The sequence below is a fragment of the Equus przewalskii genome, chromosome 26 (genome assembly GCF_037783145.1).
Source record: "Equus przewalskii isolate Varuska chromosome 26, EquPr2, whole genome shotgun sequence".
Classification (NCBI taxonomy): domain Eukaryota; kingdom Metazoa; phylum Chordata; class Mammalia; order Perissodactyla; family Equidae; genus Equus; species Equus przewalskii.
Window position 1 is genome coordinate 28,194,977 of NC_091856.1, and position 22,221 is coordinate 28,217,197.

General features: G+C 59.2%; 1 protein-coding gene across 4 annotated transcripts in view; it reads left to right on the forward strand.

The window, feature by feature from the left end:
• The window catches only part of NEK6 (NIMA related kinase 6), an 85,000-nt gene that overhangs the window by 49,670 nt on the left and 13,109 nt on the right, over nucleotides 1-22,221 (forward strand). For all 4 annotated transcript variants that reach the window (XM_070596135.1, XM_070596139.1, XM_070596137.1 and 1 more), the window contains 5 exons: nucleotides 2,509-2,649; nucleotides 3,956-4,018; nucleotides 8,345-8,455; nucleotides 12,671-12,779; nucleotides 13,736-13,843. In XM_070596135.1, coding sequence (XP_070452236.1) covers nucleotides 2,509-2,649; nucleotides 3,956-4,018; nucleotides 8,345-8,455; nucleotides 12,671-12,779; nucleotides 13,736-13,843 — 532 coding nt within the window. The remainder of the gene's footprint in view (nucleotides 1-2,508; nucleotides 2,650-3,955; nucleotides 4,019-8,344; nucleotides 8,456-12,670; nucleotides 12,780-13,735; nucleotides 13,844-22,221) is intronic.

Genomic DNA, 22,221 nt, shown 5'->3' on the forward strand with positions numbered 1-22,221 from the left:
TACAGTAACTGATCCAAGTAGGTGCCCAAGCTGTCAGCTTGTCCTCATGTTCATGAGTGTGTGGATTCCTCCAGGTGCCCGGAAAGTTGTCCTTTTCTGAGGGTGTCTGATTTGGGCTGCACTGATAGAAGTGACGGTGGCTGGGTCACATGCGCCAGGCTGTTCTCATTGTGTCATTCAACAAGTGCGCCCTGAGCATTTGCTCACTTTTGAGGGCCCCCCTTGGGAGAGGCCCACGGTCGGGGACAGGGTGGGGCTCAGGTGCCTGAAAGAAGTGGGGCCGAGGCAGGAAGTAGGCCCGCTGGTCACGGGGTCTTGAAGGATGAACAGAGGCGGAGTCTGAGTTGGGAGGCCACACGGTACAGTGCCAAGGGCGTAGGCTCCGGAGTCCAGGGTCCCGGGTTCAAGTCCTAGCCCTGCCATTACTCACCATGGGGACTGGAGCCGGTCACTGCCTCCCTCCGAGCCTCAGTTTCCTAAAATGGGGACAGCAATGACGTCTACTCACAGGCCACTGGAAGCGTTCTGCATGGTGCCTGCATGCAGTAAGTGCTCAATAAATGCTTGCTTGCTTTATGCTGGTGGGCTCTCAGTATATAGGTAGGTTAACTGCTGTCCCTGAAGAACTTGCCTGAGAGACAGCACCCATGGGGGACCATCAGCTTCCTCCTCCAGCCCTCCCTCCCACTCGGTACCCAGGCAGGAGCATCTTCAGATCTCCCGCCTCTGGAGGTAATTGTGCCTCCAGACTTCAGGGCCAATGGTCGGCCCACCTTTTGTCTGGCGGAGGGAGGGAGGCAGCAGGATGGCGGGCAGGGAGGCTGGGCCTCGCATGACTCACTCCCAGCAGGAGGGGGTCTGGTAGGGTTTCCTTGGCGCAGAGCTGGGCCTCAAGTGGGACAGGGGCCGGGGAGTAGCTGCTCAGGGCCCCGGCTCCTTACTCCTGCCCCGCCTGGCAGTACCTACAGCGGCCCCTGAGCACCTACTGTGTGCAGGGCTTGGCGCTCTCACGCGATCCTCGTCGTGACCCTCTGAGACACGCATGCTTCTGTGAGCTCCACCTCACGGACGAGGAAACGGAAGCACAGAGTGGCTGTGTAACTGCCCCAGGTCACCAGCCGGGGACCAAGGCCACTGGCCCAATACTCAACTGCCAGTCACACAAGGTTCCCAAGGTGTCTCCAGGGGCTCATTGATCTCAATGTTGGTATTCCAGGTAGGGAGAGTTCCAGAACGCAGCCCAATAGGTCACCTGATCTTCCACCCTCTCGGATGCTTCCGACCCCAGCAGAGGTGTTTTCACGTCAGAAAATTCAGCTCCCTCTGCTTCAGTGGCTCTCAGTGTTGCTCACCCCACCCCCACTCCCCAAACCAAACCCCACTGACATTTCTGTGCACCTACTACGTGTGAAGCATCCAGCAATGACTGAGACCCTGTCCTCATGTTACCACTCAGCTGGGGAGGGTCCCCAGTGTCTGTGACCCCCGACCCCAGAGTGGCCCATGGGGGCTGTAGTGGGAGAGAGGGCAGGGAAGTCTGCACGTCACCGTGTGACAAGGGCAGGGCTGGCCCCCTGGGCCTCCATTTCCACCTCTGTCACATGGCAACAGCAGAGCCCATCTCTCCAGGCTGACAAGGGGCAGACCAGAGGCGTGGCCTCCTCTCCCCATCGCTCCTTTCCCCCCTGAGAGCACGTGAGCACATATGTCATGGCGGGGCAGCAGACACTGGCCAAGGCTGCCTCCCCTGGCATCTCCACCCCTGGGCAGGTCTTCCAGCTTGACCGTGGGCTTCAGTGCTGGTCCCTGGAGAGTCAGTGTGAAGTCTCTGGGTTCTTCACGTCACCGTAAAGGGGGCAGGTTATCCAAAGAATGGGCTCAGAATGTGAGGCTGCATAGTTCACTGCAGTTTTCTCATCTCCGAGATGGGAACGGTCCCCCAGGAGGGAAGCTGCTGCTTCTTACGGTGACTCGCAGGGTCAGGGCTGGGGGTTACACGTGGAGGGCCGTGGGCCCGGTGAGACCCTGCAGGGCCTCCCCCAAGCTATGTGATCTTGCCCAGGCCTTTGACATCCATCTGCTGGGTGTTTATTGCACCTGCTCTGCTTGCTGGCTCCAACCTGGGCATGGAGGATTGAGGAGTGGGCAACGTGGGCGAGGCCCTGGCTCCACCAAGCCAGCCTTCTGGGGGTGGGAGACAGAAACGCGCAAACCACCGAGTGGCCAGATCGTGGGGGTGGCGATAGTGCTGTGGAGGAGACCGGTTGGCAGCCTCGGTTTCTTGTCTGCAGAGTGGGGTCATACGGGGATCCACTGGAGCGGTGTGGAGAGCTCCGAGGGGGCGATGTTGGCTTTCAGAGGGTTTGGTGACTGAAGTCCCGACGGCGCCTTCAAGAGCTGTTGCTCGGGTTTCTGGGGTTCTGAAGGAGCAACGTTCCCAGGTCCCCGGCTGCCCAGGTCCAGCCTTCCACTCCAGCCTGACTGATGCCCTCTGTCCCGCCCCTCCAGAGGCACCCGAATGCCCTGTCTTTTCGCTGCTCACTGGCAGACTTCCAGATCGAGAAGAAGATAGGCCGAGGGCAGTTCAGCGAGGTGTACAAGGCCACCTGCCTGCTGGACAGGAAGACGGTGGCTCTGAAGAAGGTGCAGGTGAGCCGCCGACCGTGGGGCCGGGGCTGCGTGGCAGGAGCCGGCCTCTGTGTCTACATGCTGTGGCCCTGGGCCAGTCCCCCCCTGCCCTCCCTCCATAAGTGAGGGAGATTAGTACCCACCTCACTGGGCTGTGGAGAGAATCAGGTGGACTCCGTGTGTATGAAAGCTCATCATGGGCCATGAAGGAGAAAACAAATGAGCGTGCACTGAGCTCCTGCTGTACACTGGTCATGCCAGGAGCTCAGAGAACCTTGATGGCAGTCCTGTGGGTGGGATTATCGTCCCATTTTTCAGATGAGGAAAACAGTGCAGAGATGCAAATAACTTGCCAGAGTGAGCTAAGAGGGAGCCAAGACGCCGGCCCGTGTCCACCCGACCCTGGTGTCAGCACTCCCCTGCTGTTCCTGGGCTAGAGCGTCCTTACTGACCTCCGTGTCCCTCCTGAATGGAGGAAGCTGGTCCAGCAGACGTTTTTAAGCAGGAGAGTCTGGCTGGGAAGCATTTCAGCGAGAGCCGCTGGGCCCGTGTGAGCCCGCGTTTCTGCAGGACACGGATTTGAATCCTCCAGCATAGCTTCCCAAGGTCCTGGATTTGCTCATTTGTCCTTAAAGAATGAGATGAACAACCTGGGCAGAGGAGGCCAGGAGAGAGGAGGCAACGAGGTGCAGTCACGGGTAGGGAGGTGGGCAAAGAACCCCGGCTCGGAGCCCGCCAGCAGGATGGTGTCCCTGTTGATGTGTGGACCGCGTGCAGCCCCAGATCGCTGGAGGAGGGCCGGCTCCTCTGTGCAGAAAAGGCCTGTTTCTGCTCTTCGTCTTCTGAGGAGGAGCTCCTTGGAAATAAGTCAGAAGGTGCTGGGAGGACCCACGCGGAGGAGCACGAACGGGGCCGGGGTGGGAGGGGCACGGTGCCGCCTGCTGTGCCTGCATCTTCTTACTCAGTCCGCACGACCACCCTGTGAGGTCGGGCTATTGGCCCCATTGGCAGAGGTGAAGACTGAGGCTCTGAGCCTGTTTCCTGGCCTGCCACTTGTCACGGGCCTTCTCTGGGCCTCAGTCTCCTCTGTAAGTTGGCGGCAGTGACTCCTGTCTCATGGGAGTCGCTGTGAGGATTTGGCATAAAGTGGTCAGCACAGCACCCCCGGCATGTGGTGGGCACCCTGTAAGCCAGCCGTTGTCCTTACGGGGGTCCGTTGGCGAGGAGGTGGGAGAGCCAGGACTGGAGTCCCGGTCCTCGTGGCTGCCGGTGGGGGTCACTGGGTGCTGGGTTTTAATCCACCTTTCTCTTGTTCGTCTCGCCCAAGATATTTGAGATGATGGACGCCAAGGCCAGGCAGGACTGCGTCAAGGAGATCGGCCTCCTGAAGGTGAGTGCTCTGGGCCCAGTAGACCCTCGCTTCCTCAAGGTGGCCCGGGCCCCAGGCTGGGCCACGTCATAGCCATCACAGCCTGTAGCCCGTTAGGTTCAGAAAGGACACCCTTTTCGGGGCAGTGGCTCATTCATTTTCTTGTGGCTGGGTCAGCATGGACCCCTCACGGTGCCCCCAGACTGACTGTCCTTGCCCCACGTTGATCCTGCTTGTGGATGGCAGTACTCGGCACCCAAGTCGTTCCCCCAAGGGCCCCCAAATCGCTGCCGCAGGAGCCGCCCCCTGTAGAGGAGATGGCAAAGCCAGCCTGGTGTGCTGGGGGGATTAGCAGCCAGCGTGTGGCCCAGAGTTCCTGGTGCTGGAGGGCCCGGGGTTGTCATCCTGTCGGGCTCGTCCAGGCCCCCCACAGGCAGAGGCAGGATGCCCAGCTGGGGAGGGGTCCCTCTGTGGGCAGAAGTCCCTGGTTCAGCCGGAGCGGGGCTCACTGGACGGGGTTGTGTGAAAGGACAGACGATGTGCCAGGCCTGTCCAGGGCGGGGCGGGGGTGGGGTCTGTGGTCGTCCCCATTTGCGTCCACATTGGCCTCCCCAGAGTCAGAGATAACAGAACTTTCTGGACCAGCCTTGGCCCTGGCCTGGTGCTGTTCTCTCCTGGGAATCCGCCCCCTGCTCTCCAGGCTCAGGGCTTTGCCTGGGACCTCAGGGGTGACGGAGGAGGAGGAAAGGTACGGGCTTTGGAGGCCTGGGTTCAAATCCTAATGTCTTCATTTATAAACTGTGTGACCCTAAGCGAGTGACTTGACCTACCGGAGCCTCAGTTTGCCCGTCTGCTCAATGGTGAGAGTACCTGCCTCACAGGATAGGGGTGGATAGAGAGAATTAAATACAGTAATATCTGGAGAGGGCCTGGTGCAGCAGAGCACACAGTAGGCGCCTACTTGGTATCCTCCTCCCTTCCCACAAAACAGAGAGAGCTGGCTCAGCAGCTTTCGGTGAAGTGGGGCTGCTGGTCTCAGGGCCGCCTGCCGAAGCCACAGCTGCAGGATTTCAGATTAGTGGTTTATTCCACCCGGCCCTGCCCTAGGCTCTCAGTCCCACCCTCAGGGACCCCCAGGCGGCAGGGGAAGAGGTGGGCAGCCAATGGTGACTGTCCGGGGTGATCCTGGCCGACCAAGGGCCAGGGAGTCCAGGAGAAACCCAGCGGAGGCCAGGGTCCCGTCCTGGAATCTGGAAGGCTGAGATGAGCCTGCCGAGGAACCCTGACAGTGTGGACGCGGAGGGCAGATTATGGCTTCGAATGCCACGCTCAGGACGCAGGACTTGAACGTGGGAACAACAGAGGAACCCCTGAAGTAGCTGAAAGCTGGGTGGATGTGGCCAGATGTGACTTGTGAGCGCTCGCTGGGATGGCCCCTGTTCTGGGTCCCTGGGTGCAGAATGTGCGACTGCAGCCCCTTCACTGGGGAAAGCCCAGCGTGGCGTGAAGCTGGCCCGCCGGGAGGGGGCCTGTCCCTTCCCCAGGCTGCCGTGCAGCCGAGTGCCATCCACCATGGGCTTCGGAGATAGGCTGTGTGGCCGTGAGAAAGCTGTTGACCTCTCAGGGCCTTAGTTTCCTCATCTGCAGGAGGTGATGACTCCAGTGCCGTGTTGAGAGGTGTGGGGGGAATTGGGGAGAAGATGTGCTGCAGGGGCTCAGCGCAGCGCCTGGTGCGTCAGAGGCAGCCCTTGTCATCATGGTTATAACCTCTGCCGGGCAATGCCGCCTCCTTCCCGAATGCCAGTCCCGCTCCCTGGCCTGCCCGTGGGAAGTCAACAGGATGTGCCAGGGCACGAGGTGTTTCCTATGAAACAATGGAGCACGGTTCTCAGAGGGGCCACTGTGCAACACCGTTCATATTGTCCACGCCGAGACCCGAAACCCAAAACCTCCCGGAGCAGACGCTGCCGGCTGGGCGGGAAGGTGGCCCTGTTGGAACGCAGGCATGGGTTCGTGGATTCAGCACAATTTCGAGCACCAGTGTGTTAGGCACAGGAGATGCAGCCCAGCGAGGAAGACAGATCCTAGACAGACAGACTTGTTCTGTCCCAGGTCCCAGAGAGGCCCCAGTGTGAGGGAGTGAGGCCCCTGATGGCGGAGATTCGAAGAGGGGACCTTACATTGATGGGCCTTTTCTACCACCTCTGCCTATCATCCATTCCTCAGCAGCCACTGCCACTCCAGGCCTGGCCCTGGGCCTCAGGGACGACGCCACCCTGGGGAGTTCCAAGTTTAGGGGGAGAGAGGTGACGAGATGTTCATGCTGCAGCCTCAGGAGGTGGTGGCCATGGGTTGTGGGGACACAAGAGAGGGGGAGGCTGGCCAGGGCTGCCAGAGGGGCCATACTGAAGTGAATCTTGAGGTACAGTTCTGTCCTGAACCCCAGATTCGTGAAGCCAGAGCAGGGGGCCCTCCGCCTCCTGCACCCGCCCGTCCCCCGCTCACAAACCACTGCCAGGCAGGACCCAACCACCCACATCTTTGCAGCACTTTCTACACCCCTGGCCCGAGCGTGTTCCCTTTCTGACCCAGCTGGGCTCCCCAAGAGGCTGCAGGCTGAGAATGGGCTCTAGGTGGATGACAGTCTGTGGTCCCTAGACCAGGTTCTGAGCTCAACTTGGGCCCAGGGCCAATCCCTTCCCTTTCCAGGCCTCAGGGATTTCGCCCAGTTGACCCTTTTTCCCCAGCCTCTGCCTTTGGGGACTGACTGGGTGTTTGAAGGCACTTACTTCACCTCCCGGCCTCAGACCTGCCCAGCAGTGGGGAGAGGGACCTCCTCCCCTCCCAGGAGCCAGCACTTCGAGGGAACAGCCCCCTCCACTGAACCTCTAACTCCCACCCAAGCCCCCCTCTAATTTTTCCAAGTCATTTGAAAAACTGTGATGCCCAGACTGATGACCTAGGTGGGTTTTGGGGAGCCCTCCCCAAGAGGGGTGAGATTTCCCCATGAAGTAATGAGGTAAGGTTGAAGACGGGGGGAGGGGTGAAGGAACAGGGCGTTCTCATCTATAAGAGTAGGAACAACACTGGGGCCGGCCCCGTGGCCAAGTGGTTAAGTTCGCGCACTCCGCTGCAGGCGGCCCAGCGTTTCGTTGGTTTGAATCCTGGGCGCGGACATGGCACCGCTCATCAAACCATGCTGAGGCAGCGTCCCATGTGCCACAACTAGAAGGACCCACAACTAAGAATATACAACTATGTACTGGGAGGCTTTGGGGAGAAAAAGGAAAAAAATAAAATCTTAAAAAAAAAAAAAAAGAATAGGAACAACACCAGCACTTGGTAGCGTGCTTTAGAGATTTTAAAGCATTTCCCAGTTTCCATTCACTTACTTCGATACTTTTCTTGTAAATGAAAAGCTTGTGTATGGAAAGTGGTGTTTGCTGAGGGCAGCTGATGTGATGGTCGGTGTTCGCCCTGGGGAAAGCCCAGAACAAAATCTGGGGAAGGGGCTCTTTGACAAGGGCACCAAAACAATTCAGTGGGCAAAGGGAAGACTTTCAATCCAGCGTGCTGGGGAAACGGGACATCCAGATGGACAGAAGTGAGCCTTGACCTCTCCCTCACGCTGTACACAAAGATTGAAATGGATCATAGACCTGAACGGGAAAGCTCAAACTGTAATGTGACATTTGCTGGGTGGCCCAGCAGGACAGCCCCGCAAGATGGGCCGGCCAGGGCTGGGGATGGGAGATGGCTTGGCTGGGTGATGTCTGGCGAGATTCCCCCTCGTTTTAGAATCCAAGGACAAGCACAGGTCAGCATGCAGCATAGATATGCATCCCTTTTCTAGCAGCTTCTGGGCCTTTTAGAAAATGTGCCCTGCCGTGGCCTCTGGTTGTCGGCTAATGGGACCCCGTGTGGATGGGCCGACCATGCTGTGACAGAATATTTGAGTCCGCTCTGCTTTCCCAGATCCTGGAATCATTGTGGTGTCAACAGTTCGTTTCAGTTAGAAACAGTTGCCAGGATCGTGTCCACAAGCATCTACTGAGTCTTAGCTCTGTGCACGGACCATGTTAGGCATTTCAAGAGCATTTCCCCATCGAATCATCATGACTCCTCTTTGCAACATTATGCACATTTTACAGATGAGGAAACTGAGACTCAGGGATGCAAAATGGCTTCCCCTGTGTTACCCAGGTCTGCCTGACTCCCCAGCGCAGGCCTTTCCCCCAGGACACTCATGTCTCCAGCCAGTGCCAGGGGCCGGCTGGGTGCCAGCACGGGCAGGCGTGGGGGCCGTCTCTCACTGGTTCCGCCGCCTTTCTGTTTCTCTTTGGGCAGCAACTGAACCATCCGAACATCATCAAGTATCTGGACTCGTTTATCGAGGACAACGAGCTGAACATCGTGCTGGAGCTGGCCGATGCGGGCGACCTCTCGCAGATGATCAAGGTGAGGGCCTGGCGGGAGGGTGGGGGCTGGGGGCTGCCCGGGCTCTGGCAGCCCCTCCTCGGCCCGGTTCCTCCCTGCTCTGGCCTTAGACGGAGGCGGCCCCTCGGGGTCCCTCCGCCCCCCTTGCCGATGCCCCCAGGTCTCAGCTGTGGCCTGGTGAGTGCCCTTTCGAGCCCTGTCCCCATTTGCTGGGCAAGGGCCAGCCGTGGACCAAAAGGACCCCTTTGGCTGCCTCTACTGTCCCAGCCTGCCCACAGGCTCGTGGGCTGCTTCTCCTGCCTTGAAGAAGGAGTGGGGAATAGAACCCCATGTTAGGTCAGACCCCAGCTCACGGAATCTGGGAACGTGTCTTGTGGGTCCAACTGCCTCATTTTATGGAAGGGGAAACTGAGTCCAGAAAGGTTAAGAGATTTGCCTGAGGATATCCAGCAGTGTGGGCACAGAGCTGTGCCTCTGGCCAAGGTCTCTGTTTCATAGCATGGGACCCTCCAATGGACATCCTCCCCAAGATGACCTCCCGAGGGCCCCTCCAGCCCTTGAGGGGCATTTTCATTCCCGTGTGATGGCCGAGGCCAGGGGTCTCTGAGAGGTTGAGCAACTTGCCACGTCCCACAGGCAGGCTCAGCGCCAGGTCTGGCTCTTGCTCTGCATCCCACGGCAGCCCCACACCGCTCCGTCCGCCTTGCCCCACCTCCTGGGGCTCAGGACCAGGCCTACCGTGAGTCTGGACTCAGGGACCATCACAGCCCCACTGATGGAGCACCTACTGTGGGCCGCAACCATGCCGAGCACATGCATCACTCACTGAGTCCACACTCTCCTCATATAGCAAGGCTCAGAGAAGTTTAGTCACCTGTCTGAGGCAGCACAGCCTCTAAGTGGGACCCCCAGGCCCGAGTCCTTAGGTCTGCTCCCTTCTCCCTCAAGGCCCTCACTGCTCTGTTGGCTTGACCTGCCTCTGCAGGCTACTGTCATGGGGCCCCATTGCCTCCCTCCCCCGGCCCCGTCTGTCTGCATCTGAGCCCCTCCCCTGCTCGCAGCCACACTTGCGGACGGGACCAGACACGGTTTCGCTGTCTTTCGCACCAGGCACTGGGGATTGAGCAATTGCTCGGCGCTTGCTCTTCTGAAATTTGGCTCCTAGGAATACGGGCGTCGGTGGGAAGTGGCATTACTTGAGCTGTTATCACCTGCTTTTATATTTTCGTTGACATATTAATGCGTTTGCAGGGATGTTAATCTCCGCACGGGTCCCTGGTGGGAACAGATGTGCTCTGTCATGTCTTCGTTCTTTCCTTTCCCCGCCTCCCACTTTGTTTCTCCTTCACGTGTCGTTCTCCTGCGGAACACGCCTGCAGCCCGCGCCGGCTGTGTGCCAGCCCCTGTGCTGAGACCTGGGGGTGCTGCCGCGCGGGCGCTGCCCTCGGGGGCTCGCCTTCTGACGGGAGGGCAGACCCACGAAGGGTCAGTCACAAGCTGGTGAGAATAAGCCCGGTTCAGGACCTGCGGGAGCCAGGGAAGGCTTCCTGGAGGAGGTGACACTGAGCGGAGACCTGAGGGGGACTCGCAGTCTAGTGGCAGAGCAGCTTGTGCAAGAGGCCAGAGGGATGAGAACAGGGGTCCACAAAGCACTCTGGCCTAGGAGCGTGCTGGGTGGGGTGGGGGGCTAAGGGGAGGGCCATTCGGGACCTTGCCCCGAGGTCAGCAGGAAGCTTCCTGAGACTCACGGCAGGGAGTAAACCTGGCGAGCTTTGTGCTGTACAAGAAAGACAGGATGCCAAGTGGAGGGTGGGGCGAGGCGGGGAGAACAGGAGGAGGAGCCGAGATGATGGAGAAGAACCCTGGAATGTGGCCCACGGGGAGGGTGCCGTACCCCGTCAGCCCCGGTAGACCCCAGGCCCCGTTGCGACCTCTCAATCCATGGAGCGGGGCAGGAGTCAGAGTCGGGGCTACGGGGTAACCAAGCAAATCAACCCCCCCTTCCCCGGCCTCAGTTTCCACCCGTGCAGTCCCGTTGGATGCAGAGGGGAGGGCAGTGTGGGACCTCAGGGCTGGGAAAGCTCCTTCCAGCCGAAAGAGAGGAAGGAGGCACGTGGGTGTCCAGCACCCCCAGAGCCTGGCCTGGGGTGGGGGCTCCTTCTGCCCATCCGCCCTCCCCTTCTCCCTGCGCCCCTTCCCTGACTTCACCAGAGGCCACTGCTGACTCAGAGTTCAAGTCCGTCACTCACCCACTGGGTTTCACCCGCCCAGCTTCCAGGTGCCCCAGGCCCTCCTATCTCTGAGCCCTCCTCCTCCTGCCCTGGCGCGGCGCCTCCCCTCCCATGGTCACCAGGCCCCCCACCCCTCCTCGCTCCCCATCCCCTGCCTGTTCTTATTCCCTTTGTGCTGGCTCCAGGCCCTTCACTTGCAGAGCCTGGCTGGGTGCTGCCCCCAGCAAGTGAGAGACGCGGGGCAGGGCCAGAGAGCGACCCTGGGCCCGGAGTCAGACACACTTGCTGGATGACCTTGGGCATGTCCCTGTGCCTCAGTTTCCCCATCTGTAAGGCACCCTGCACAGTTCTTCGGCTTGGTAGGAGCTCGGTTTCCCTGGCCTTTCCCACCCTCCGGCTGCCTCTGGGTTTTGAGGGGAACAGGGGCCTTGCCAGGGCCCCGGCCTGGGGCCGCAACGTGGCTGCCCACCAGGCTGACCTGTGTCCCAAGGGCCCGTAGCCTCAGCGGCCGAGCAGCGCCACCACAGCCGCGGCACCGGCATTATTTACGACAGACGGTGGAGCCGGGAGCTGCCACTGCCCCGAAACCCACCAGAGACTCTGCGCCTTCCCGCTAAATGTCACACGCGCTTACAGGACGTGACATTTACCAAATCACCCCTCGCCGCTGTGCACGTCCCCGCTTAAATGCTGTGTTGAGGATTAGCTGACATCACAGCGAAAAGAACACTCCCGCCCGGCCCACCTAGGGGGCCTGGTGTGGCCCTGGAGGAATGGGGGTCCTGTGCTGGGGGTCTGTGCCGGGAGCCTGGGGCAGCTCACCTGTCAGGTCCCTCTCCCAGGATGGAGCCTCAGAAGATCCCCGGGGCCTTAGTGCCAGGCCAGCGACTATCCCACTGTCAGAGGTGCCCGGATCCAATCCCAGCTCTGTGCTCTAGCTGGGTGACCTTGGGCAAGTTCCTGAACCTCTCTGAGCTCGATCCCTCATCAGGTGGTTACTAGTGTCGTTAGAAGTGGTCTAAGAGCTCGGGCTTTCTAGGCGGAAGGCTTGGGGTTGAGCTGTGACTCTGCCCCTTCCAGCTCCTGTGTGGCCCTCAGTTTCCTCCCCTGTAAGGTGGGTACAGTCATCCCTGCTCAGGGCCCAGCAGAGTGGCTGCACGTGGCAGGTGCTTAGCAGATGCTAGCTAAGGTGCTGTCTTCCACCCTGTGCCCCTTCCGAGGCTAGGGGTGCGTCCTGGCTCATCCTGTCTTCCCTGCACCAGAGCAGCTGCCCAGACACATGGGCCCAGGGCTTTGCCTCTGGCTGTTGTGGGAAAAGATGGTCGCTCGAAGCAAAAAGCCGGTGAACAGGCACCTGGTACTCAGGTTACTGGTGTGTAAGTCATTGCCCCCACCATCACCACCATCACCCCAGGCCTGGCTCACAGGAGACCCTGGGGAGTGTTAATTTGAACTGTGGACAAAGACGTGTTCCCAGTTTCTCCTTCCAGGACCTTTGGTTCCCTCCAGCTCACCCAGTGCAGCCTGGGTGGTTTTTGGTTTTTGTTTTGTTTTCTGGAGCATTAAATGTTTTTTCAGGCAATGAAGTCGATTAACACCCATTGAAACTGGGGTGCATTTGAGAATGTCAAGCCCATTTCCTTGAGGTTCCTGCGCGTTTGTTAATGATCACATGTGCTGAGATTTGCCAGCTCTGGGCAGGTGGGGCCCCTGTGGTTTAACCACCCAGCCTGTCTTGGGTGCCACCGTCTTGGGTGAGGTCTGCCCCACCCTCGGGGAGCTTGCTGCTGGGTGGGGTGGGCAGAGGACCTCGGAGGGCAATTGAAGCAGACGCAGAGATGGGAGCAGAGCACCCTGCATTCCACGCTTACCGCATTCAGCAGCCTGACCCCCCACCTCGAGCCGGGCACGGCTGCCCATGGGGGACAGGCTGGGGGCAGTACCCTGTGGCTGCCCTCCTCCCGGCCTGTCGCCTAGGCCCGTCCGTCTGTCTGTCCCCCCACAGTACTTCAAGAAGCAGAAGCGGCTCATCCCCGAGAGGACGGTGTGGAAGTACTTCGTACAGCTGTGCAGCGCCGTGGAGCACATGCACTCCCGCAGAGTAATGCACCGAGGTACGTGCCACCCCCGGCTGCAGGCCCCTGGGGCCCTGGGACCCGCTTTCCCCTCGGCTCCTCCTGGCCCCTCGGGACATCCACTGGGAAGTCGGACCACTTTGTGTTCCCCAGACAGGTGGGTGTGAGCATCCTGCCTGTCCTTAGCGGGGTCACCAAAGGGGCGTGTGAGGCCCCGGGCTCGACTGCATGCACACCCCTTGTGTCAGGGGCCTCCCCGTGGTGAGGGCACATGCCCGATAGTTACCTGGGCCCCGGGAAACAGGGGCACGCTCAGCACATCATCTCCAGCCCCCAGCACAGCTCGGGGCCAGCGCAGAGGGGGGTTGCAGCAAAGGTGGGGGGGAAGGGGCTGGCCCAGGAGGTGGCCCAGTCCTGGCCAGTTCCAGTACTGCTGCCCGCTCTGCCTAGGAGGGCCAGGGAAGCATCCCAGAAAAGGGAACTTTGAATACGGGCTTTGAAGTCTTAATAGGAGTTGGCTGGGCAAGGGAGATGAGATACCTACAAAGGGGTGTTTCGGAAAGTTGGCATCACCCCAAGTTGTAAGGAAGGAGCCTGCTGGGTGCCAGGCAGGGGGCTGGGAGCTTACGTAGGTTCCTTCAGCGATGCCTCCATTTCTTCATTCCTCCTGGCTTTATCAGTGCCTGCTCTGTGCTGGGTACCGTTCTAGGCACAGGGGTAGAGCTGTAAAAGGGGGAACAGCAGCGCAGAGCCCCTGCCCTCCTAGACCTCACAGCAGCCCTGTGAAGTAGTGAAGTTAGACCCATTTTACAGGTGAGGAAACTGAGGCTAAGTTTCCCAAGGTCCCACAGCTGGGCAGAGCCAGGGCCAGGACCTCACCGTGAGGGAGCAGGACTGAGGGCTGGGCCCCCATCCCCTGAAGGGCCCAACCCCAGACTGCCTTCTCCCTCCTGCCCCTCCCTACCCACCCCGGCCCCCTTCTCCTCCCCCTGCAGACATCAAGCCTGCCAACGTGTTCATCACAGCCACGGGCATCGTGAAGCTCGGTGACCTCGGCCTGGGCCGCTTCTTCAGCTCCGAGACCACGGCAGCCCACTCGCTAGGTAAGGGGGCCTGTCCATGCCCAGCAGCCTGGGCCTGGGTGACCGTGGGGGAGATGCGAACATTCTCCCCACCGTGCCTTAGGTTAGTTAGTGCAGGAAAATGCCTTTTCGAACCTGACTTGACTCACCTCTTCAGAACGGTGGCCAGGAGGAGAGTAAACCGAGGCCCGAGGCTCCCTGGCTGGGACTTCCCTGCGCCCTCGAGCTGCCTCACGTCCCTTCCCCTGGAGTGGGGAGCTGTGGTTCTGCCATTGATGCGGCTGTCGTCCCATCCGTCCCATCGCTGTGCAGTTCATTGTATGGGCGTGTCACACTCGGTCCAGTCCTCCTTCCGGGGGACATTTGAGCTGTTTCCAGTTTTTGGCGTTTAAACAGGAAGTTTTAAAGCTGTGGAGGCTGAGTAGGAGGTGACATCGTAGCTGAACTGTGAGGAGTAAACAGGAGCCGGTGGGGAATTGGGGGAGGGAGCGGGGTGAGCTGGAAAGCAGGGTCCAAGCGACCTTGGGTGGCAAGGAAGGCGGGTGGGGCCTTGAGTGCCGAGCTCAGTGGGCGGGCACCGTCCCAGAGTGCGGGGTCACTGAAGGGCTGGACGCGGGAAGAGCCATGGTCAGATGTGTGTTTCTGGTCACGTGAAGCAGTGAGGAGTTTCAGAATCCATATGCCAGGTACGTAACGGAATGCGAAACTTGAGTGATGGACGATGGAGAATTTTACATTTAGTTGGGATATAGAGACCAGCAAAGCCACCTGTGGGACGCAGACGTAGGGTCCCCTGTGCATGACAAGACATGTCAGCATTTAACCAGGCTGTGAGGGAACCTGTCACGGAGGTGGCACTGGCATCCACCTTACCCAAACCCATCCAGGCTCCTTGAGGGTGTTCTCGGGGGAAGGTGCTCCCGGGACCCACCTCCCTGTGCGCTACCCCAGTCCCCAGCAGGGCGCTGGGCTCCGGTGCAGGCTGGCCACCTCCCTGGAAAACCACTCTGTTCTCCGTATCCCCACCCCACTCCACGGCCCGCGCTGGCCTGTCCCCGCCTGCCCATCCTGAGTGCCTGCGGCACCCTGCGCGTGCACACGGCATCTTCTGGTGATGGCAGAGGTGCTTCCTGAAGACACACTTTCCTGGTGGAAACTGTCACTGTTCATACAGGTCTCGATGGCCGGAGGCTCTCAGGGCAGAGCAGGCCATCGGAGAGATGTGCTAACTCCAGAGGGCAACGGCGCCAAGCTGCTTACGGGATGTGCATGCATGTGCATGCGTGTGTGTGTGGTTGTGGTTGTTTCGAATCTCTCATCCCCGTCTGACCCTGGAGGACACCTGGGAGCTGGCAGGTGGTGGCTCTTCCATTAGCTCAGAAGCAGAGTTGGTGCAGGACCCCATCTCATTCACGCCTCGAATAGCCCCGGGGTCCGCAGGGTCCGCCCTTCGCAGACGAGGAAGCTGAACTCCAGGGAGCTCGAGAGAGTCCTGAGTCACGGAGCAGCAGAGGCCGGACTCGAGCCCACGCCTTCCTCCGGGCCGGGTCGGGCCTTGGAAGATGAAGCTGGCTCTCCCTCCAGAGCCCGGCGACCAACGCCCGTGCCTGGGAGAGAGCCTTGTCCTTCCTGATCCTCTCGGACCCTTTTCATTGTGAAAATCAGTGCCAGTCACTTTGGGACTGTTCACCTCTCTGCTTTAAGAGCTTCAAAAAGGCCAGAAATTCAAGGGAAACCGTTCAAGAGAAGAGTGAAAGCCACTGCCTCCTGTCTCCTGTCAGGCAGGTCCCAGCCCCGCACTGTCCCGCTGGGGAGAGGACGGCACTGCTCGTCACAGCCGGTTAGGATCACATCATTAGGATCGGGCAGAAACACGGGCTCGGCCGACAGTGTGAGTTTATCGACTTGGACTGGTGCACTTATTATATTAATGAGAAGGAATTGGAACCTGGGAAAGGGCCGCCCGCGTAAGCCGGGCTCAGGGCCTCCGAGCGGCTGACTGGCCCCATGGTGGGTGGAAGGAGCCCTCCTGGGGCTGTGTGCCCGAGTCCAGGGCATGCCCACCGAGCTGGGAGGCCTGTAGGGGGACTCGGCCAGGCCCGGCTGCCAGGACACCCTCCTAGAACCAAGGGCCAGGCTCCACAATGGTGACCACACAGAGCCGAAGCCCAGGGCCTGAAATCTCCAAGACGCTGGAGAAAGACCCCCTTTCGCTGGCGAGGTTCTGCAAACAGCTGACTAAGTCTTGTACACACATTCCATCGGGCAAGAGATTGAACTAATTGCCATTGCCTCGTGACTCAGGAGGATGCAGGGGTGGGGGCTCCTTCTTACCCTGTGCATGGGTATGAATTATGCATCTGCAGCATCTCTGCACACCTACTATGTGGGGGATGCTGTGGTGGCAGCCACGTTGCCCCGGCAACCACCTCTCCCGAGGCTGCTGACCCTCGGCAGGGCTTATGCAAATCTCTCTCCTCCCGCCTCGCCCTCTCCCAACCCCCTCCCCCTCTCCCAACCCCCTCCCCGCCTCTGTATTTGCTAACACAAGGCTGGCATGAAAGGGTATTAGTCATGCCATGGCTGGGCTGACAGGTGCGGTACCCAGCGGTGGCAGAGCGGCTGCCTCGGTGTCAGGAATCGGAGCCGTAATTAGAGCACGGAACAGAATGAGCGTCAGACGAATTACCAGGCAGCAGATCATATTTGTCAGGAAGGATTGCATACATAAAAATTAAGTGACAGTACACGCCGCCGTAATGAAAGAAAAATGAAAGATTTGCCTATACACAGCTCACAAGCTACAAGCAAGTGTCTCGCTCCAAGCAACGGCAGCAGCTGCAAGACAAATTGTGGGGCTGGGAGAGCAGGCCCTGCTCGCTCAGCAGCAGTGACAGGGCGGCCTCGGGCTGGGACCAGGGGTGGGAGGTGAGGCCGGCTCACAACCAGGGCCCGTGCAGGGCCCCACACCGCCTCTTGGGGACTAGGGGAACAAGTCCAGTTGGGGCCGACCCCCCTCGGGTACAGCTTTCAGGGCATGCTGGCTATCCCCGGCTGCCAACCCCTGGCCTGGCCACAGGGCATGAATTCCTTCCTTCTTTTTCCCCTGAGCTGGCCACCCTGACTGGTGAGGACAGACACAGTCAGTCCCAGGGTGGCGTGGTGTAAGGACGGGTGGAACCGTCTCCTGAGGGCCCACTGTGTTCAGTCACGGTGTTGGCCTCCAGATGAACTGTGTCGAGGAGCCCAGTGTCCACCCAGTGTCCCTCCAGGGCTGCCCTTTCTTCCAGTTTTCTGTAATCACTGAACTCACCAAGAGGTGAGCTAACAAAGAAGACAAGGCTTAAAAGATGTTTGGAAAACTCTTGAAAAGTCCTCCCAACCAGGCTTATCATCTCCATTTAACAAGTGAGGAAACTGAGGCTCCAAGAGGTGACACCACATCCCTGTGGTCACCTGGCGAGCAGGGACTGGAGCCCCTCAGGTTGTCGCTTCTCTCTGGGCACCAGCCCACAGTGTGCCAGGAAGTGGGCTTGGGTCCCGATGAGCCCTCTGGTGCAGGAACACCCAGGGTGCCCGGTGCCCAGCCACTCGGGGAAAAAGGCCATCCAACCTCACAGCCGTGGGCTGCATGGGATCTGGGGCTTGTCCTGAGCCTCAGGGAGGGAGGAGGGAGCCAGCACTCCCATGAGCATCAGCGGGCCCCGTGAAACATTTGCTGAGTGGGCGGACGGTCCTCACAGCCAGGCACCCCTGGGGTCCCCATCAGTGTGGGCACAGAGCACCGTGCAGATGGGTCCCTCAGCCTCCCCCTGCCCCATCTCAGCAGCCCAGGACCCCTGGGAACAGTTGGCCCAGAAGACCTGCTTCAGCAGGTAGATCCCACGTTCTGAGGGCCCACACCTGGGTGGGAGGTCACGGGAGGTCACACCTGGCTGGCGAGTGGCACATGGCTTGTCTGCCGCATCCCTAGCATTTTCAGGGGCACAAAGTATTAGAACGAGATGAGCTGATGCCAGAGAGGGAAGGGTAGGGTCTCCTGGGGACAGCAAGTGAGGAATCGATCCGGTCTAGGATGCAGACTACAGGTCATCCATTCATTTGCTCCTTCACTTGAGAAGGCTTTGTGCCAGGCCCCTGCCCTCTGGAGCTTACAGCGTCGGGGGAGCATCCATTTAGGTCTTCACCATGAACTAGCACTGTTCTGATCATCACATCCCAGGTGTCACCTCATTTAGTGCTCCAGGCACCCTGGGGGTGGGAAAGCCCAGGTGCGGCCAGGTGGGCACATTTGCCATGCCAGGCAGGGTGCTCCAGGCAGAGTCACGTGGCAGGAGAGGGTGAGGCGTGGCCACACGCGCATTTCCCATCCGAGACTCTCCGAGCTGTCTTGGAAGAGACCCTGGTACCTGGAAGCCGCACGGTGCCATGTAAAATCTCAGAATTGGGTACCTGATCCTCACATCTGTTAGAGCTGCTCAGTGTGGGAACCAGAAATAGGCAGACGTTTGTACGGATGTAAACAATCTGAAATTAAGTCAGTGCTGATAAAAGTACACTGTTTTTTCAACATCGCTGCTTTTCCTGAGGGCTGCCTGTGGCCCGGCATGGGGTCAGCTGGTAATTAATTTAAGGAGGATTTGATAATAAGTGGTAACACAGGTGAGCCTTGTAGTAGGGGTGGGTGTGTGTTGCTGCCGAAAGATCCAGTGTTGAGCGGGGAGCTGGGAGAGTCTGGAGAGGCCTCGAATGCCAGGCTGAGGACCCGGCCTTTCTCCCTGGGGGTGAGGAGCCGGCCAGGCACAGGTATTGGGGGCAGGGCCCCTACCTTGGGGTGGGAGTCGGCAAGACAGCGAGGGGCTGTGCCAGTCAATCATCCAAGTGAGTGACAGAGGGAAGGGGAGGACCCTCAGGGTGTGGGGCCTGACTGGATGTTGGGGACAGGGAGGGTGTTTCAGAGGACGGGTCACGGTGAGGGGAAAATGCAGACCACACAGGCCAGCGCAAAGGAAGGCGCTTGGGTTCCAGAATCTGGTCTTCACCGCCCTGTGTTCTTCCCCTGCCGTGCTCCCACCTCTCCCTCCGGGCTCTGTGGGCAGTGGGGGCTTCCCAGAGCCCTTCAACCTGCACACCCGTGTGCGGTAGGTTGTACCATCCCCATTTTCCAGAGAGGGAAACCGAGGCTCCACAGGGTGGAGGGGAGGACCCCAGGGACCATGAGTCCAACCCTGTGCCATCAGGATTCCCCACTGGGGCGCAGACGCCCAGCCCAGGGTCCTACCTGGTGGATGGATGTCAGCAAGGACCTCACGTTCTCCAGCCATTTTCAAAACCACGGCTTGGGGAGGAAGCGCAGCCCACGCCGCCAGCCTCTCCTTCATGTGAAATCTTCGCCTTTTTCATATCTAATGAACATCTTTCAAACACCGTAAGCATTTCCAAACACGGCCAAGTTTGTTTTGACAGGAGTGGCGCATCTGGGCGACGCGGGGCCCTTTAATCAGCCTCCCGCTTTGAGGTCCTGCGTTCGCCTCTGATATCTGCCCGGTTTGAAATCTGGGAGTTCTAGGTAAAGACGTGGGGAAGGTCAGGGTTTGTCAGGCTCCTCTTTCATATGCAGAGCTTGGTCCCCCACTGTGAGGAGCGAGGGTGGGGGCGCGGCTCCCAGCGAGGATCTGATGGGGACATTGCTGGAAGGGGCTCCGAGACACAGGCTGTGCTCTGCTGTGCTGCTGCGCTGCCAGCTGGAGGTGCCCCCAGGGGTCCCCGTGGGGCTGGATGAGGCGCCAGGCCCAGGCGTGGCCTTCAGGGCACCTCCCCTTGCCAGCTTCTCTGGCTCTTCCCCAGAAACAGTGCTCCCCTGGGGCTTGGGGACACATCCTCCGGGGCCACTGCGAGCTTGGAACTTCTGTGAGGTCTCTCACTTTATCTCTGAAACTCATACAAGTTGTGCATTATGCTTCATCACGTTTGAGTATTTGCTGTTGGTATAAAATCAGGTTTTACAGACATTCCTGGGCAAAGCTGGCGAAGCAGGAAGAGGTGCTGTGTTCACCCTCGCCACACACACCCTTGTACACCCCTGGCACGAGTTGAGAACCCCTCTGATGGGGCAGAGCATCCCAACTCTAAGACTCGCAGACCAAGGGGGAGCAGCCCCTCCTGGGTCAGGGCACTGGAGAATCTGCCCAGAGGCGGGCCACGAGGACCCCCGGCCCTGCAGGAACAGGCCAGACTTCCTTCTGTTAACGATTAATGTTTCATCAATTCATTTGTTCCTCAGATGTTTCTGAGCACCTGAAAGAGTGGCGGGTGGGTGAGGCTTTGCACAGCTCCTCTCAGGCTGTAACCTGCGTCAGAGTCTCCCACGATCTTATGAGGAATGCGGGTGCCCAAGGTCCAGCCCTGGAGATTCTGAGCCCACAGGTCTGGGGTTCGGTGGGGGATCTGGATGTTTAACAAGCTCCTCCAGGGGATTCGGCTGTGGTCACTGGTGAGTCCAGCCTTTCCTTGACCAACTGGCTCCTTCTGGACACTTCCCGGGACAGGCAACTCACTACCTCCTGATGGGCCCACTCCTGGAAGGGCCTAGCACAATGTGAGGTCTCCGTTAACATTGGATGCAGATGGATGGAGGGATGGATAGGTGGATGGGTGGACAATGGGTGGACAATTATGGATGGATGGACGGATGCACTGATGAATGGATGAATAGATGAGCAGACGATAGATGGACAATTATGGATGGATGAATGATGGATGGATGGATGGATGGGTGGATAGACAGATGGATGGACAGACTGAGGGATGCATGGCATCTGCAGCACTGGCATCTTAGAAGAAAGTCCAGATGACATTTGGGGGTTTGCCTTTTTTCCCTTCTACCAGTGGAAACTGGGGTAAAAGCAGAAAGAGCCATGAAGAAGGAGAAGGTTGGGGTGGAGCATGGAGGTGAAAGGGTGGTGGTGGTCCCTAACCCGCCCCCCGCCCCCCCTGCACCCCAAGGCTTTCACCACCAGTAGGGCTGAGGCAGGGATCTGGAGCCTGGGCAGAGGGAGAAAGTGGTGCCGGAACAGAGGACAAAACAAATGTCCAGGCTTCCCTGAACAGCGGGCTCTCCCTGGCCAGGGCAGGGGCAGTTTCACCGGACCTTAAAGGAGCTCCCCAGGAGGCAAAGGGAACAGCATGTGCCAAGGCACAGCGGTGACTTGAAGAGCAGCCTGGGGCTGTTGTGGCTGGTGGGGGGTGGGTCTCGAGCAGGGGCCCAGGCCCTCAAAGCCTTCACTTTCAGAGGGGCCATGGCCAGGGCAGCCCCAGGCCAAAGCCTGGCCACTCTGCAGCCTGTCTCTCCCCCAAATCCCTCCTGTTGAGCCCCGGGCGGATCTGAAAGGAGCAGAGGACAAGACTGAGGGTGGCCAGAGGTGTCAGAGCCAGCCCGCACCCCCAGCCCGCGGGGCTCGGCCAGGGTCTTAGGGGTGCGGTGCAGCCAGACAGTGGATGCTGCTGGCCGTCACTGAGGACCAGGCCTCCGACCTCCATCCTCCCGCTGTCTCTGTGTGTCCTCCTTCAGCCCCGCGTGGTTGTTCAGTGTGAGAGACAGTCCTTGCCTCGTAGTCAGGTCCGTCCACTGCCCCCGGGGGCTAGAGTCACTTACAGTTTGGTCTGAGGCCCCCGCTGTTAACTGAGATGTGTTTGGATTCCGTCCTGTGGTTTGGATATGACAAGTCATCCGTTTCACGCTTGGCCCTTCCCTTCATTTTCATTTTGCTCCCTCATGACCAACGTGTACAAGGGGTTGCCACTGGAAGTCACAGTTCGCTTACAGAATCCCACACGGATTTGTCCGTTGACTGACAGCTCTTTCTGCCAAATAGCCATTAGCCCCCTGATTTCAGCCATAAAGCATGCGTATAGGATGACACGTTTCTCAAAGCACGTTTTTAAGTGATGGCTGCTGTCCTTGTTTAGGGATTACTGCCCTCGAAGGGTGCTTGGCATCCTGATAAAGCAGGAATCGGGTAGCCCCCCTTGGGCAGCCCTCAGTTAAGTAAACAGTGTGTTAGGCTGTCAGATAAAAGAGTTGATGTTGACTTGCTATCTGATAGCTTTGGGTGGATTCTTGACTGGATGTGCAGCCGGCTTAGAAGCTCCGTGAGCTGGTCCTGTGCAGGCCGTGGGGCGCTTTGGTAAAAAGGTCCTGCCGCCAGGGAGCTCACGCCCGGAGCAGGGGTTTCCAACACTGTTCAGAGTCTGTCCACTTTGGGGTTGACAGTTTCTCATCCATCTCCAATGGGATGAGAAAAACAAGAAGATAATAAGGCTGTCAAACTTTTTCAATGTAAAAGACTGACCTTGATTTTGAGATGATGAGTTTTCTACTTATTCTAGCATTAAACTGT